This window comes from Coenobita brevimanus, chromosome 57, assembly GCF_032717465.1.
Source record: "Coenobita brevimanus isolate Jiangsu-jjx chromosome 57, ASM3271746v2, whole genome shotgun sequence".
Lineage (NCBI taxonomy): Eukaryota > Metazoa > Arthropoda > Malacostraca > Decapoda > Coenobitidae > Coenobita > Coenobita brevimanus.
The window spans coordinates 22,266,103-22,282,753 of record NC_137010.1 but is presented as its reverse complement, the minus strand read 5'-3'; the positions used below and the strand labels follow the sequence as shown (position 1 = coordinate 22,282,753).

Here is a 16,651-nt window from a genome sequence, read left to right as displayed (position 1 = left end):
TAGCCTGGGGCGGATCATGGCCACTATCAATTTTTTCATCATTTCCTCATCCATATAATGAAATGCTGCTCTTATGTTAGTCAAGAGCTTATAAGTCTCTCCAACTATCTTGTTAATGTGCTTTTCTGGTGACAAACTATCTTGGACCAGCACTCCCAAATCTTTCTCTTCTCTCCTTTTTGTGATTAATTCATTACCCAAAAAATAATTCAGTGATGGTCTCCTGGTACTTTTACCCATTTCAAATATTTTACATTTCTTTACATTAAATTTCATTTCCCACGTCCGGCTCCAATTGTGTATCCTATCCAAATCCTCCTGCAGTATTTTACAATCCTCCTCAACCTCTATCTTCCTCAAGATCTTTACATCATCAGCAAACAGACTCGCATAACTGTTCACTCCATCTACCATATCATTTACATAAATCAGGAACATTACTGGCGCCAACACTGAGCCTTGAGGGACTCCACTTGTTACTTCCCTCCATCCAGACATCTTTTCCTTTATTACTGTCCTCATTTGTCTGTCTCTCAAAAAGTCTCTCATCCATTCCAGAAGTTTCCCCTTTAGTCCTCCTATATATTCTAGTTTCCACATTAGTCTCTTATGAGGTACCTTGTCAAAGGCCTTCTCTAAGTCTAAGTACACACAATCCACCCAACCATCTCTCTCCTGTACCACATCAATCGCTCTAGAGTAAAAAGCTCAACAAGTTTGAAACACATGACCTTCCACTTCTGAATCCAAACTGACATTCAGCCAAAATATTCATCTCTTCCAGATATTTTATCCATCTGTCTTTCAGGATTCTCTCACACAATTTTGCGACCATGCTGGTTAGAGACACTGGTCTATAATTCAGGGGTTCTTCCCTGTTTCCTCCCTTGTAAATTGGCACCACATTTGCCCTCTTCCATTCTTTTGGCACTTTCCCCTCTTCCAGTGAGCATACAATTAAGCTGTGAATTTTATCCGCCAGTTGTTCTCTGCATTCCTTCAGTACCCAATTAGAAATTCCATCAGGTCCTGGGGCTTTCCTTACATCTTGAGTTTCCAGTAATTTATACACTTCCTGCACCTCCACTTTTATATCTTTCATCACCGGAACATTTCTAATCACTCCCTCCCCTTCCACAAGCTCCTTTTCTTTAGTGAAAACTGACTGGAAACGTTTGTTCATTATTTCTGCTTGCATTGCCGCATCATTAAAGACCTCTCCATCTACTTTCAGCTTGGTGATTCCTTCCTTATGTTTCAGTTTGCCATTAACAAATCTATAAAACAGTTTGGGTTCATCCTTGCATTTGTCAATTATACCTTTTTCAAAATTCCTTTCTTCTTCCCTACGTATTCTTGTGTATTCGTTTCTTGTTCTTTTATATTCTTCCTTTGTTCTGTCGTTACCTCTCTTTCTCCAATTGTTCCACGCCTTATCTCTCTCTTTTTTGGCTATCATACACCTTCTATTAAACCACTCCTTTTTCCTGTTTTCTTTCCCTCTTACTCTTGGTACAAATTTTTCCACTCCCAAATTATAGAGGTCTAGAAAGATATCCCACTTCCTCTGTATCTCTCTTGTTTCTCTGAATTTTCTCCAATCCGCATTTTCAAAAAAGTTTCTCAATCCTGTAAAATTTGCTTTGCCAAAGTTGTATCTTCCCTGTCTATGAAGCTCGTCTCTTGGCTCGACGTTTCCTATTAACATCTGGAACTCAATGACCACGTGATCACTTTTTCCCAAAGGACAGAGATATTCCAATGATTCTATTACATCGGGTTCTTTGGTGAACAGTAAATCTAACCTTGCTGGTGTGTCCTCACCTCGAAACCGTGTCTCTTCTTTGACCCACTGCGTCATCACATTATTCATTATTATATTTAATAACATAGTACCCCACGAATCCTCGCCGCCTCCCGAGTACCATTCCTCCCAGTTCACCTCTTTACAATTAAAGTCACCCACCAAAATTATATTATTGCTTTTCTCAATTATTTTTTGCAAGTAGCTAGCCATATCTGACAACATCTCATGGTATTCGTCATCCTTCCATGCTCTCGTCTTTGGGGGAACATACACTACCGCCATATCTCTCTTGACATTCTCTCCAGTTTCTAATTTCATATATATCACTTCAGCCCTGCCTTCTCCCATTTCCACAGTATCTACATTTATGTTGTTCTTCACTGCTATCATCACTCCTCCTCCCTTTCTTCTTTTCTGTCTTTTCTCCACAGTTTGTATTTACCATCTCCCAAATGAACATCAATATCTTCTCTTAATTTGGTCTCTACAAAGCACATGACATCAGGTTCATGTTCTCTCAAGAAATCATTAATTTCGATCCTTGTCGATATGAAACCATCAACATTAGTATATATCACCTTCAAATTATTTTTGACATTATTAATACCCTCTTCTCTCCTACTCTCTGTCCGTACCACTTCCTCAACTTCTGATCTTTCACAACCATCCCCCTAATTTCCTTCACTTCTATTTCCTTAAATACCATTTCCTTACTTTCATATCCAATACTCTCCAAAAAAAAGTATTACGTTCTTCCTCTGTCCTCTTATCATTTTTTTCCTTTACTTCTTCCTTTAATGATTTTAAAGCTTCTCTTTCTTCTTCATTCAGATCTTTTCTTATTATAATATTTTCCATCCCCGCCTCTTTGCTTAATTTCCAGGTCACTTTAAGTATCTCATTTATTACACTTTCTGATGTAAACTTGACTCTCATTGGTCTTGTTTCCCCTTTCTTATAAGGCCCTATCCTCCTTACTTCCTCAATTTCTTTTACCCACTTGTTTCCTTCGGGGTCAATCTTGCCTAATATTCCTCTCACCATGTTCGTGTCTCTCTCGAGTCTTGCGAACCTAACCTTTTCTTCCTCTTCCCTGTTTCCAAATACTATCACACATCTGTTCCTTTCTACAGTTTCTCTCACTATTTTCTCTTGTTTTTTTTTTCAGTATTTTCACTACATTTTCTTCCATTTCTTTCTTGTTCATTTCCCTTTCTTCCTGGATGATCTCTCTTAAGCTGACCACTTCTTTCTGTTCTTCTTCTACGTGTGCCCACTTTGCCTTGTGTTCTTCTAGTACATTACTCACCTTCTCCGTTTTATTAGTACTCTCTTCAAGTTTCCTCCTCAGTTCAACATTTTCCCGCTTCAAATTCTTAATCTCTTCATTGGCTGTTTCGTTGGACTGGATTAGACTCTGTATGGTGGTTTCCGTATTTCCTGACACATCCTTTATCACTAGATTCTCTACTTTTTTTTCGAGTTCACTAATCCTCATAATTAATGTTTTCACTAGGTCCATGACATTAGTATTAGCATCAAATCCTTGAAATTCCATTCCCTCATTGTTTACATTTTCGGCCATCTTTAACGTGTGTGTGTGTGTGTGTGTGTGTGTGTGTGTGTGTGTGTGTGTGTGTGTGTGTGTGTGTGTCATTGTACAGAAGGAATTAAGAACTTAGCAGATGTTGATGTTTCAGATATGGCAGGTGAAGGTACTGAGGCAAGTGTAACACCTGGAGATGGTAGTGCTCCCACAACCATTGTCACTGCTGATGCTACTGCTACCACCTCCACCATTTATCCTGATCCCAGTCTCAGTCAGCAGTTCCCAGTGCCTTACTTCTCTGCTGATGGTGAGATATTGATCCTCATGAAGGAACTGTATGCGATGTGAAAGGTTTCATATGAGAGAGAGTGTGAGTATATGTGCATTTCTAAAAGAGAGATAGAGACTGTGTATGTGATGTGGTTATTTTTTCTGTGATATGTAGCTGGTGCCAGTGTGTTTCTTCAGTATCAGCACAGAACATGAAAATTATGTACCGGGTATATCACGAATTCTCTCTGTTTGCCACAGGAGCAATCACATACAACCCAATGGCTGGGTATGGTTATGGACACGTGGAGCCAAGCCAGCCACTGCCGACAGCCCAAGAGGTGGTGGCAGGAACAACTGGAGCTGGAGTACCTAGTGCCAACTACCAGACTTCACTCACAGAGTCAGGGTGGGGGGATGCTACAGAGTTAGATTAATTTTAATGTAGTTTTTGCTCTATTTTATCTTTTTTTAATATTGCTTTATTTTCTTATTTTAATATTTTAATTGTTATTCATATTTTTAATGCTTTCTATTGTGCATAACTTTGTTCCACTTCAGCTTCTTCAGTATGATTTGAAAGCAAATGTAAATAAAAGTAAAGTGATAATTAATGAGAGAGAGTGACTCTCAGTGTGATGTGCTGGCAAATGTCTAGATGCAAGAATTGGTGAAAGTTTAAGTACTTCAGTGCAGTATCAGAAAGAAAGGTAAATGTATATAGAAAGTGGAGAGCACAGTGACTCAAAGATTAAAGATGGCCAGTACTATGAAGGCCATGATACAAACCAGGACTAAGTATAGGGGCTTCAAGAGGAGTGCACAAAGGTGTGTCCTTGCCAGTATTCATGTATGGGTGTATGACTGTTATGGTATGAATGTGAAATGAGTGAAAAGCATTGGATGTGGGACCATAGAGGAAATTTTGTGGACTGCATACAGCAGATAGGGTAAGACACATAGTGATTTGTTAAAAATGTTGAGCATGGAAGTGTCCTTCACCTAGAGAGACTGGCTGTAGATATGGTGGTGAGAAGTGTGTGTGTGAGTCTGAGAGAAGACATTACAGGCTGAAAGAAGGAAGATGGATATAGTTGTTGTTGTTGTTGTTGTTGATCAACCCCAGCCTGTCTGGCTAAGCAGACCCATCATCTGCAGGCAGATAACTGCCCCTGCAGGGCTGTTCTGTGCAGAGAACTTGTTTTTCTGTTGTGGTGGACAGTACCTCACCACAGCAAGGCATGGGGAATAGTGTGAAGGTTTGGTTCCTGGGTGGATGCTGCACTTATATGTCTCCACCCAGTTAACAGGGACACCATAGTAGGCTTAACTGCACCCTGTGATCAGGTTATATGGGTACCACCCAACCTTGTAATAACCCAGGAAATGTGTCACTGAATACTGTATTGAGCCATGTGAAGTGGGAAGATGAGTAATAAAAAATGACAGGAAGGAAAGGGAGAAGTAGGAAGTCAGGAAGGCAGGCACAGAAACAGAATGATTAAAGTGATGGAAGAAGTATGGAGCTCTACTTCAAGTGAATGTATTTACCTATTTATTTACCTATTTGTAGTATACAGGAATTGAGCGATGCTCATGTTGTCCTGTCTCCATATCCACATTTATCAAGTCTACTTTTACACACATGAATGTTTTTCTCCTGCACCACCTTTTCGTCTAATTTGTTCCAAATACTTATGTATTTACCCAATATACCTAATTGAGATACACACGAAATATGCTATGCTCGTGGGTTCCCGTCGCTGTTTCTCAGTAAGTCAAATTTAGCTTTAAACTCATTTAAGTTTTTTGACTGGACGATCTCTTTGTCCAGGCTATTCCATAAATCTATTCTTCTGTAAGGAAAGCTATGTTTCTTGATATCCTTCAAGCAGCTTGACTTTTTCAGTTTCATTCCGTGTCCTCTTGTTACTTTCTTATCCCATACAAACAGATCTTCTCGGTCAATTTTATCTTCTTCCACCATGGTCCTGAACACTGCAATCATGTCTCCCCTCTTTCTCCTTTCCTCTAAGGAAGGCAAATCCAGCTTTTCCAGCCTCTCTCTGTATGACAGATCTGCCAGACTGGGGACCATCTTGGTTGCTGTTCTTTGTATTCTCTCAATCTTGTTTATATCTTTCTTTTTGTGTGGGGACCACACTACTGCTGCATATTCTAACCTGGGGCTGATCATGGCCACTATCAATTTTTTCATCATCTCCTCATCCATATAATGAAATGCTACTCTTATGTTAGTCAAGAGTTTATAAGTCTCTCTAACTATCTTATTAATGTGCCTTTCAGGTGACAAACTATCTTGGACCAGCACTCCCAAGTCTTTGTCTTCTCTCATTTTAGTGATTAATTCATTACCCAACAAATAATTCAGTGATGGCCTCCTGGTACTTTTACCCATTTCCAATATTTTACATTTCTTTACATTAAATTTCATTTCCCACATCCGGCTCCAATCATGTATCCTATCCAGATCCTCCTGCAGCATTTTACAATCCTCCTCAACCTCTACCTTCCTCAAGATCTTTACATCATCAGCAAACAGACTTGCATAACTGTTCACTCCATCTACCATATCATTTACGTAAATCAGAAACATTACTGGCGCCAACACCGAGCCTTGGGGGACTCCACTTGTTACTTCCCTCCATCCAGACATCCTATCCTTTATTACTGTCCTCATTTGTCTGTCTCTCAAAAAGTCTCTCATCCATTCCAGGAGTTTCCCCTTCAGTCCTCCTATATATTCTAGTTTCCACATTACTGTAGTCTCTTATGAGGTACCTTGTCAAAGGCCTTCTCTGAGTCTAAGTACACACAATCCACCCAACCATCTCTCTCCTGTACCACATCAATCGCTCTTGAGTAAAAGCTCAACAAGTTGGAAACACATGACCTTCCACTTCTGAATCCAAACTGACATTCGGCCAAAATATTCATCTCTTCCAGATATTTTATCCATCTGTCTTTCAGGATTTTCTCGCACAATTTTGCGACCATGCTGGTTAGAGACACTGGTCTATAATTCAAGGGTTCTTCCCTATTTCCTCCCTTATAAATTGGTACAACATTTGCCCTCTTTCATTCTTTTGGCACTTTCCCCTCTTCAGAGAACACATGGTTAAACTGTGAATTTTATCTGCCAGTTGTTCTCTGCATTCCTTCAGTACCCAATTAGAAATTCCATCAAGTCCTGGGGCTTTCCTTACATCTTGGGTTTCCAATAACTTATACACTTCCTGTACCTCCACTTTTATATCTTTTATCATCCGGTACATTTCTAGTCACTCCCTCCCTTTCCACAAACTCTTTTTCATTAGTGAAAACTGATTGGAAACATTTGTTCATTATTTCAGCTTGCATTGCTGCATCTTTATAGACCTCTTCTTTTACTTTCAATTTGGTGATTCCTTTTTTTTGTTTCAGTTTGCCATTAACAAATCTATAAAACAGTTTGGGTTCATCCTTGCATTTGTCTGTTATATCTTTTTCAAAACTCCTTTCTTCTTCTCTATGTATTCCTTTGTATTCATTTCTAGTTCTTTTATATTCTTCCTTTGTTCTGGTGTTGCCTGTCTTTCTCCAGTTGTTCCACGCCTTATCTCTCTCTTTTTTTGCTATCATACACCTTCTATTAAACCACTCCTTTTTCCAGTTTTCTTTCCTTCTTACTCTTAGTACAAAGTTTTCCACTCCCAAATTATAGAGGTCTAGAAAGATATCCCACTTCCTTTGTATCTCTCTTGTTTCTCTGAATTTTCTCCAATCCGCATTTTCAAATAATTTTCTTAGTCCTGTGAAATTGGCTTTCCCAAAGTTGTATCTTCCCTGTCTATGAAGCTCGTCTCTTGGCTCAACGTTCCCTATTATCATCTGGAATACAATGACAACATGATCACATTTTCCTATAGGACAGAAATATTTCGATGATTCTGTTACATCGGGTTCTTTGGTTAACAGTAAATCTAACCTTGCTGGTATGTCCTCACCTCGGAACCGTGTCTCTTCTTTGACCCATTGCGTCGTCACATTATTTATTATTATATTTAATAATATAGTGCCCCACGAATCCTCGCTGCCTCCTGAGTCCCATTCTTCCCAATTCACCTCTTTACAGTTAAAGTCACCCACCAAAATTATATTGTAGCTTTTCTTAATTGTTTTTTGTAAATAACTAGCCATATCTGACAACATCTCATGGTATTCGTCATCATTCCATGCTCTCGTCTTTGGGGGAACATACCCTACTGCCATATCTCTCTTGACTTTCTCTCCAGTTTCTAATTTCATGTATATCACTTCAGCCCTGCCTTCTCCCATTTCCACGGTATCTACATTTATGTTGTTCTTCACTGCTATCATCACTCCTCCTCCCGTTTTTTCTTTTCAGTCTCTTCTCCACAGATTGTATTTACCGTCTCCCAAATGAACATCAATATCCCCTCTTAATTTGTGTCTCTACAAAGCACATGACATCAGGTTCATATTCTCTCAAGAAATCATTAATTTCAAGCTTTGCCGATATTAAACCATCAATATTAGTGTATATCACCTTTAAATTATTTGTGATGTTTTTTATACCCTCATCTCTCCTTCTCTCTGTCAGTACCACTTCCTCAATTTCTGATCTTTCACAGCTATCCCTCTTAGTTTCCTTTGCTTCTATTTCCTTGTATACCACTTCCTTACTTTCATATCCATTACTTTCCAGAAAAAAGTATTACATTCTTCCTCTGTCCTCTTATCATTTTTTTTCTTTACTTGATCCTTCAATAATTTTAAAACTTCTCTCTCTTCTTCATTCAGATCTTTTCGTATTATAATATTTTCCATCCCTGCCTCTTTGCTTAATTTCCAGGTCATTTTGAGTATATCATTTCCTAAACTTTCTGATGTCAACTTGACTCTCGTTGGTCTTGTTTCCCCTTTCTTATAAGGCCCTATCCTCCTTACTTCCTCAATTTCTTTTACCCACTTGTCTCCTTCGGGGTCAGTTTTGCCTAATATACCTCTCACCAGGTTCGTGTCTCTCTCGAGTCTCACGAATCTAACCTTTTCTTCCTCCTCCCTGTTTCCAAATATTACCACACATCTGTTCCATTCTACAATTTCTCTCACTATTTTCGCTTTTTTCTTTAGTATTTTCACTACATTTTCTTCCATCTTTTTCTTGTTCATTTCCCTTTCTTCCTGGATGATTTCTCTTAAGCTGACCACTTCTTTCCGTTCTTCTTCTACGTGTGCCCACTTTGCCTTATGTTCTTCTAATACATTACTCACCTCTGTTTTATTAGTACTCTCTTCTAGTTTCCTCCTCAATTCAATATTTTCTCGCTTCAAATTTCTGATTTCCTCATTCACCGTCTCATTGGACTGGATCAGATTCTGTATAGTAATCTCTGTATTCTCAGACACGTCCTTTAACACTAAATTCTCCACTTTCTTTTCAAGTTCACTAATCCCCATTATCAATGTTTTAACCAGATCCATGATATTAGTGTTTCTATCAAATCCTGGAAATTCAAGTCCCTCAGTGTTTACATTTTCGGCCATGTTGGATGTTGGTTACTGTAGCAAAAACAGCTGTTACCGAAAAATACTACAAAACATTCATGTATATTCTTCCCAATAAATCTTTACATTTTTGGTAGTCTATATCAACTTACAATATTTTAAACTTAAAACAAAACCATAGGAGACAGGATAAACATAATTTCTGGAAACTATTTAAGGTATGCAGCCTGGGCCTGGGAGCTGTTGAGAGACACGTCCTTCTGTTGTGGTTGTTCGTGTGTGTGTGTGTGTGTGTGTGTGTGTGTGTGTGTGTATTTACCTAGTTGTGATATACAGAAAATGATCTACGCTTATGGGGTCCTGTCTCTTTTTCTCAGTAAATCAAATTTTGCTTTGAACTCGTTTAAGTTTTTAGACTGGACGATCTCTTCGTCCAGGCTATTCCACAGGTCTATGCATCTATATGGAAAACTATGTTTCTTGATATTCTTCAGGCTACTTGGCTTTTTCAGTTTCATTCCGTTTCCTCCTGTTACTCTCCCATCCCATATAAACAGATCTTTTCTGTCAATTTTATCTGCTCCCGTGATGGTCCTGAACACTGCAATCATGTCGCCCCTCTCTCTCCTTTCTTCCAGGGAGGGCAGATCCAGCTTTTCCAGCCTCTCGCTGTATGACAGATTTGCCAGGCTAGGGCCATCTTGGTTGCTGTTCTTTGTATTCTCTCGATCTTGTTTATATCTTTCTTTTTGTGTGGGGACCACACTACTTCCGCATATTCCAACCTGGGGTGGATCATGGCCACTGTCAATTTTTTCATCATCTCCTCATCCATGTAATGAAATGCCACTCTTATGATGGTCAAGAGATTGTATGACTCTCTAACTATCTTGTTGATGTGTTTTTCAGGTGACAAGCTGTCCTGGTCCAGCACTCCCATATCTTTCTCTTATCTCTCATTTGTGATTGGTTCATTACCCATCATATAACTCAGTGATGGCCTCTTGGTACTTTTACTCATTTCCAATATTTTACATTTTTTTGTGTTGAATTTCATTTCCTATATCTGGCTCCAATCATGAATCCTATGCAGGTCTTCCTGCACTATTTTACAGTCTTCTTCAACTTCTACTCTCCTAAAGATCGTTGCATCATCAGCAAACAGATTTGTATAACTGTTCATTCCATCTACTGTATTATTTACATAAATTAGGAACATTACTGGCACCAACACTGAGCCCTGTTGGACTGCACTTGTTACTCCCTCCATCCAGACATCCTATCCTTTATTACTGTCCTCATTTGTTTGTGTGTAAGAAGTCTCTCATCCACTCTAGGAGGCTTTCCTTCAGTCCTCCTGTGTGCTCCAATTTCCACATTAGTTGCTTGTGGGGTACCTTGTCAAAGGCTTTCTCCAAATCTAAATACAGTTGCTCCCCCTAGTACGCGCCTATTCGGGTGGCAGAGTACAGTACGTCGCGTACTAGGAATTCGCGTACTCTGAGTACCAATAATAATAATCTGGCCTTTTGTTTCTCAAAAGCGCCAGTTCTTCCTTTTGGGAATTGACTAGCGCTCGACTCACACACATTATTTTTACAATTACAAGAATTGTGATATTTTTTGTATATAATACAAGCTACATCGTATATACATGAAAGTGGCAATAATTAAACCCTATAATCATCCGTCATAGTACCTCTCTCCAGGTCATAGCATTTTGAAAAAAGAAAGGCTTTCAGCTGTCTCTTAAAGGATTCAACAGTAGAGAGTTGTCTTATGGACAATGGCAATCTGTTATATAATCTAGGGGCCCTATATGCAAAAGAACGATCAGAGAAAGATGACTGGTGAATGGCTCCTGGCTCATCAAGACGCAAGGAATCATCTTTACTGCGTAACATCACACCCGTGCGTGCCGACGGGAGTTTTAACAATTCAGCAAGATACTTCGGTTCACCAAACTTAAGAACCTTGAATGTAATAAGACACAGTTTAAATTCAATTCTAGCCTTTACTGGTAACCAGTGCAGCTCAATCAGAAACGAGGTAGTTGAGGTTCTCAGGGGGAGACCAAAGATAAGCCGTGCTGCCCTGTTCAACACAGACTGAACTTTTGTTAGTATATTATTTGGAAGACCAACCCACAGTGAATTACAATAATCAACACGAGACAAGACCACTGCATGGACCAATGTTAAGAGGCACCGTCTATTCAGGAATCATCTCACAGAGTACAGATTTCTGATATGCAAGTTACACCCTCTTACAACCTGATTAATATGTTCTTTGTAATTTAACTTAGAATTAAAATAAACACCCAGATTTCGAACAGAACTGACTGGATGCAACTGTGACACGCCAATGTTCAAAGCCAGGGCATTGTCAGTGTCATCACCCCTTCTGTTTCCTCTGGTGATGATGATCTCAGTTTTACCATCATTCAGCTTAAGTTTCCTCTTAGCCATCCAAATCTTATTATCAGACATTAGTGATTCAAACTTTGTCTTAGTATCGTTGATATCTGACATCTTAACATAGAGCTGGGTGTCATCAGCATAAAAATGATAGGACACATCATGAGCATCAAGTAGAGATGATAAACTACTTGTGTAGATAGTAAATAGAATTGGATCCAAAACTGATCCCTGAGGGACTCCAAATAAAAGAGGAGCAGAATCAGAGGTAGTGTAATCAACAACCACTCTCTGAGATCTGTCCGACAGATACGACTTAAGGAACAAAAGGGCACTATCATGAACGCCATAAAAATACAGATCATCCAACAATAGTTTATGATCTACTGTATCAAAAGCTGCAGACAGATCCAAAAGAACTAGGAGAGAGGACATCCCACTACACGTGTTTGCCACCAAGTCACTCTGAATCCTTGTTAGTGCAGTTTCAGTTGAATGGTATTTTCTGTATGCTGATTGAACAACAGGAACAACTCTGTTGTGTTCCAGTAGTGGTAAGAGTTGATCGAGTATGGGCTGCTCAATAATCTTGGATAAAAAAGACAGGTTAGAGGCAGGACGATAATTTGTCATGCTCTCGACATCAAGGCCAGGTTTCTTAATTAGGGGCCTAAGCAAAGCACGTTTCTCAGACTGCACAAAATTACTTTCTAAGAAGCATCTATTTATTATGTTGCAGATAAAGTCTGCAGCATGCTCATACACATCAGGCAGTTGTGACATGTTACATGGATCGAGTGAGCAAAATGTTTTATTAAGTTCTCTGATGTAACATTTGACTTTGTTTACATCCAGTGGATGAAATGTTGAAAGCAAATGATCCCCGGTGCACCGTGGCTGAAAGTCAACTAAGTACTCCTCACTCGGAGAACTGCTGTCTAAATCACTTCTTATGCGAGATATCTTACTTGTAAAAAATGAAGCAAAATCAGAAGCCAATTGCACATCAGATACAGAAGTTGGTTTAACAATTACATTCCTCCGACCAACCAAATTGTTCACAACTGCAGACAGTTTTTTTTTATCACCACCACATGAATCAACTTTATTTTGATAATACCTAGCCTTTTGGGCTTTTACAGTGTGAACAACTGCTCTTCTCGCAAAAACATAACGCAAACGAGTTACTTCGGTCCGCTGCAAGCGCCACTCACGTTCTGCCCTTCTACGTTGTCTACCCAAAGAATTAATGGATGGACCATACCACGGAGAATTATCACGTACAGTGATTGTTTTTACTACCTCAGGACAATAATGGTCAAAAATTGACCTGAGCTCGTTGTTGTAAATATCAACCAATTCACCAGAAGAAAGACTTGAAGAATCAATGGAGTTTAAACGTTGATCAGTTTCAAAATACATCAACTGGCGGTCAACATTGTTGTAATTTCTGAACCTGATGACCTTTTTATATGAAGGGGATTTCGGGACATCAAAACTAAGAGTGATCAGAGCATGATCAGAGATGAGGGGGTCAAATGTGTCAACCTCCACATCTGATACGCGCCTGCAACCAACAGGGGACAAGATCAAGTCAAGGACATGTCCTGAGACATGAGTTGGATTACTCACATGATTGAAAAAATTGTTCTGGGTGATCAGCTCAAGGAATTCTGAAGAAAATGGTTTTGACTCTGGACTGTCAACCCAATAATTGAAATCACCACAAACAAGAAGTCCTCCAGGATTAAGAGAAAACCCTTCAAGAAACTGCCCAAACTCCTCCATAAAACCTCGATCTCTGCGTGGATGACCTGGTCGATAGACAGTTGCAATTCTAATGATATTCTGATGGAAATTTATTAATCAATCAATCATTTCCTGTGGCACCCCACAGGATGCATAGGGCCTCAATGAACTCTTTCCACCAATATTTGTCTCTTGCCATCTCCTTCAGGTCCCACCAACACTCATCTCCTGTTTCTTTTTTCATTGTCCTCAACCAGGTTTCCCTCGGCCTACCTCTACCTCTTCTTCCTCTAGCAGTCCACTCTGGCACATCCTGTATTAAACAACCTTCTTTTCTGTATATGTGCCCCAGCCACTTCCAGCGAGACAGTCTCACATATTCATTAACTGGTTCCACTCTCGTAATATCCCTTACTCTTTCATTTGTAACTCTGTCTTGCCACTTTACCCCAAGAATCCTTCTCAGTATTTTATTCTCAAATCCTAAAACTTTCTGATCTGTTGCAATTGTACTGTACCATGACTCATGCCCGTAAATTAAAATTGGTCTAACCATGGACTTGTAAATTTTCACTTTAGTATGTACCGAAAGCATATTATTATTCCAAACAGATTTCAACATTCCAACAGCTCGCCAAGCCTGTCTAATCCTCTCCTCAATTTCATTGTTTAATGATCCATTAGATGATACAATCATTCCCAGATATTTAAAGTTTTCTACATTCTTCACCACATTATTCCCAATTACACAATCGATTTGGTTCTCCACGTTCATATTAATAATTTCAGTCTTTCCACAATTTATTACCAATCCCACTTTTTCTCCTTCCTCCACCAGACAATCGAGCACCCTCTGCATCTCGTAAATACTTCCGCAAATCAGTACAATATCATCAGCATAGTCCAAATCCATCAGCTTCTTATTTTCTTTCCAGTTAATTCCTGCACCTGTTCTCCTTACAGCCTTTTTCATAACATAATCCAAAACCAAAACTAACAACAATGGCGAAAGAATTCCTCCTTGAATCACTCCTGACCTAACTTGAAATGGATCACTCAAAGAACCACCCACCATTACCTTACAAAAAGTACCTTCATGCAGGCTTCTAATAATATTTACAAACTTTTCTGGTATACCATAGAATCTCATAATTTTCAACATAGCTCCACGTGAAACACTATCAAACGCCTTTTCAAAATCCACAAAACACATGTTAAGTGGCATTTTCATCTCATTAGCTTGTTGCATTAGATGCCTTACAATAAAAATCTGATCATTACAACCTCGACCCTTTCTAAATCCCGCTTGTTCTTCTCTTAGAATTTTATCAATTACTGGTTCTATTCTGTTCAACAAGATTTTGGAAAAGACTTTTGCAACTACAGGTGTCAAAGTTATCCCCCTCCAATTGCCACACACACTTAAATCTCCCTTTTTTGGTATTTTTATAATCACTCCATTTTTCCACTCTTCTGGAATTCCACCATTATCCCAAGCCACATTAAAAAGTTTCAAAAGCGGATTCATCAACTCGTCATCTTCCACCTTAAGCATTTCAGGGAATATTCCATCCTCACCTGGAGCCTTAAAATTCTTTAACTCCTTTATAGATTTTGCTACCTCTTCGAAAGTTATATCCCCTGTTTCTATCTGCAAATCTCTCTCGGCTGGCAAAACGTCCTCTTCAGCTGGGATTGGTCTATTTAGAACAGATTCAAAGTGCTCTTTCCATCTTCCTTTTATATCCAAATCTTTAGTCATCAGATTACCATTTCTATCTCGTACAGGTATTTCCTTCCTTCTCTTTTCAGTCCCAGTTAACTCCTTTATGGCCTGATACGCTGCTCTTGTGCTCTGACCGTCATTTTTACTTAATTTAATTTCTGTCTCTGTTGCCTTTTCATCATATAGTCTCCTCTTATCACGTATAACGAGTCTTTTTACTTCAGAATGTAAACTCCAGTACTTTGCTCTAAGTACTTCAACTACCTGGTCATCAACATGTTGTTCTTCACTTCTTAACTTAGCCTCTTTCCTTTTCTGAATTACATTCCATGTTTCATCTGACATCCACTTTTTCCTTCTCGCTTTTCTCTTTTTCTTAATAGTAACCTTAGCACTCTCATGCAAAACCTCTTTTACCTCTCTCCACATTTGATTAATATCATTGTCTTCAGATTCCATCAAAGTCTGCAGGACTAGAAATCTGTTTCTACATTCGCACCGAAACTTTTCCCTCGTGCTCTCATCACTTCTCAGCTCATCAAAATCATAATTATTACCTCCTGTACAATTACCATTAATGTTTCTCTTAAGTTTTATTTTAATCTTTGACACAAGTTGATGATCACTACCTATATCTGCCCCCCTCCTTACGCAAACATCTTGCAAATAACTCCTATGCCCTCTGCTAATTGCAATGTGGTCAATCTGGTTACAATATTTACCACATGGTGAAATCCAAGTAGTCTTATGTATTTTTCTATGCTCAAAGATAGTTCCACCAATTATAAGGTCATTTGCCAAACAAAAGCTTGCAAGTCACACCCCATTTTCGTTTCTTATACCAACACCCTCCTTACCCATACAATCTTCAAAGCCATCCCTACTACTGCCAACAATCGCATTAAAATCACCAATGCAAACTAACACATCATGTCTTGCCACTCTATTCACTACATCCTGCAGCTTCTCATAAAAGTCATCCTTCATTTCATCAGCAGCCTCATTTGTCGGAGCGTACCCTACAACCATACTGATATTACCATGGTCAGATTTTAAGCGAGCATAAAGCAAGCGCTCATTAATTGGTTCAGACTCGTATAGTGCATTGCAAGCATCTCTACTCAGCAGTAAGCCTACTCCTTGGTAATGATTTCCATCACTCCTACCAGAATCCAACATAGTAATACCATCTTCCAAATTCATTTTATCAACTCCAAGCAACCTCGTTTCTGTAAGAGCACAAATATCCATCTTGTATTCCTTGAACACTGAAATAAGTTCTTCCATTTTACCAGCCTGATTGAGAGTTCGAACATTCCAGTTTCCTATTCTTAAGGTTCTTTTTGAATTTATGAACTTATTTTTACACCGTGGGATTCTTAGCACCCCCTGCCCACTAAAGGGCTGCACAGAACTGAGGGCCATTGGTTTGTCACCAGAGTTCATCAAGATTTCTTAGGCAGTAAAATATTTTACCCTGGAGCCAATGCCAGTGACTCGCAGGAACCAGACAGTGGAGAGAGGAAATTAACTAAATGAAAGTAAAATGCAGAGGGTTTGGACAGACAAAGTACAAGGGAAAGAAAGAGAGCAAAAAGAAT

General features: G+C 39.1%; 1 protein-coding gene across 1 annotated transcript in view; it reads left to right on the top strand.

Moving 5' to 3' along the window:
- The window catches only part of LOC145401925 (uncharacterized), a 443,277-nt gene that overhangs the window by 187,237 nt on the left and 239,389 nt on the right, over positions 1 to 16,651 (top strand). Inside the window, exons 13-14 of the mRNA XM_080274030.1 lie at positions 3,508 to 3,663; positions 3,888 to 4,035. Coding sequence (XP_080130156.1) covers positions 3,508 to 3,663; positions 3,888 to 4,035 — 304 coding nt within the window. The remainder of the gene's footprint in view (positions 1 to 3,507; positions 3,664 to 3,887; positions 4,036 to 16,651) is intronic.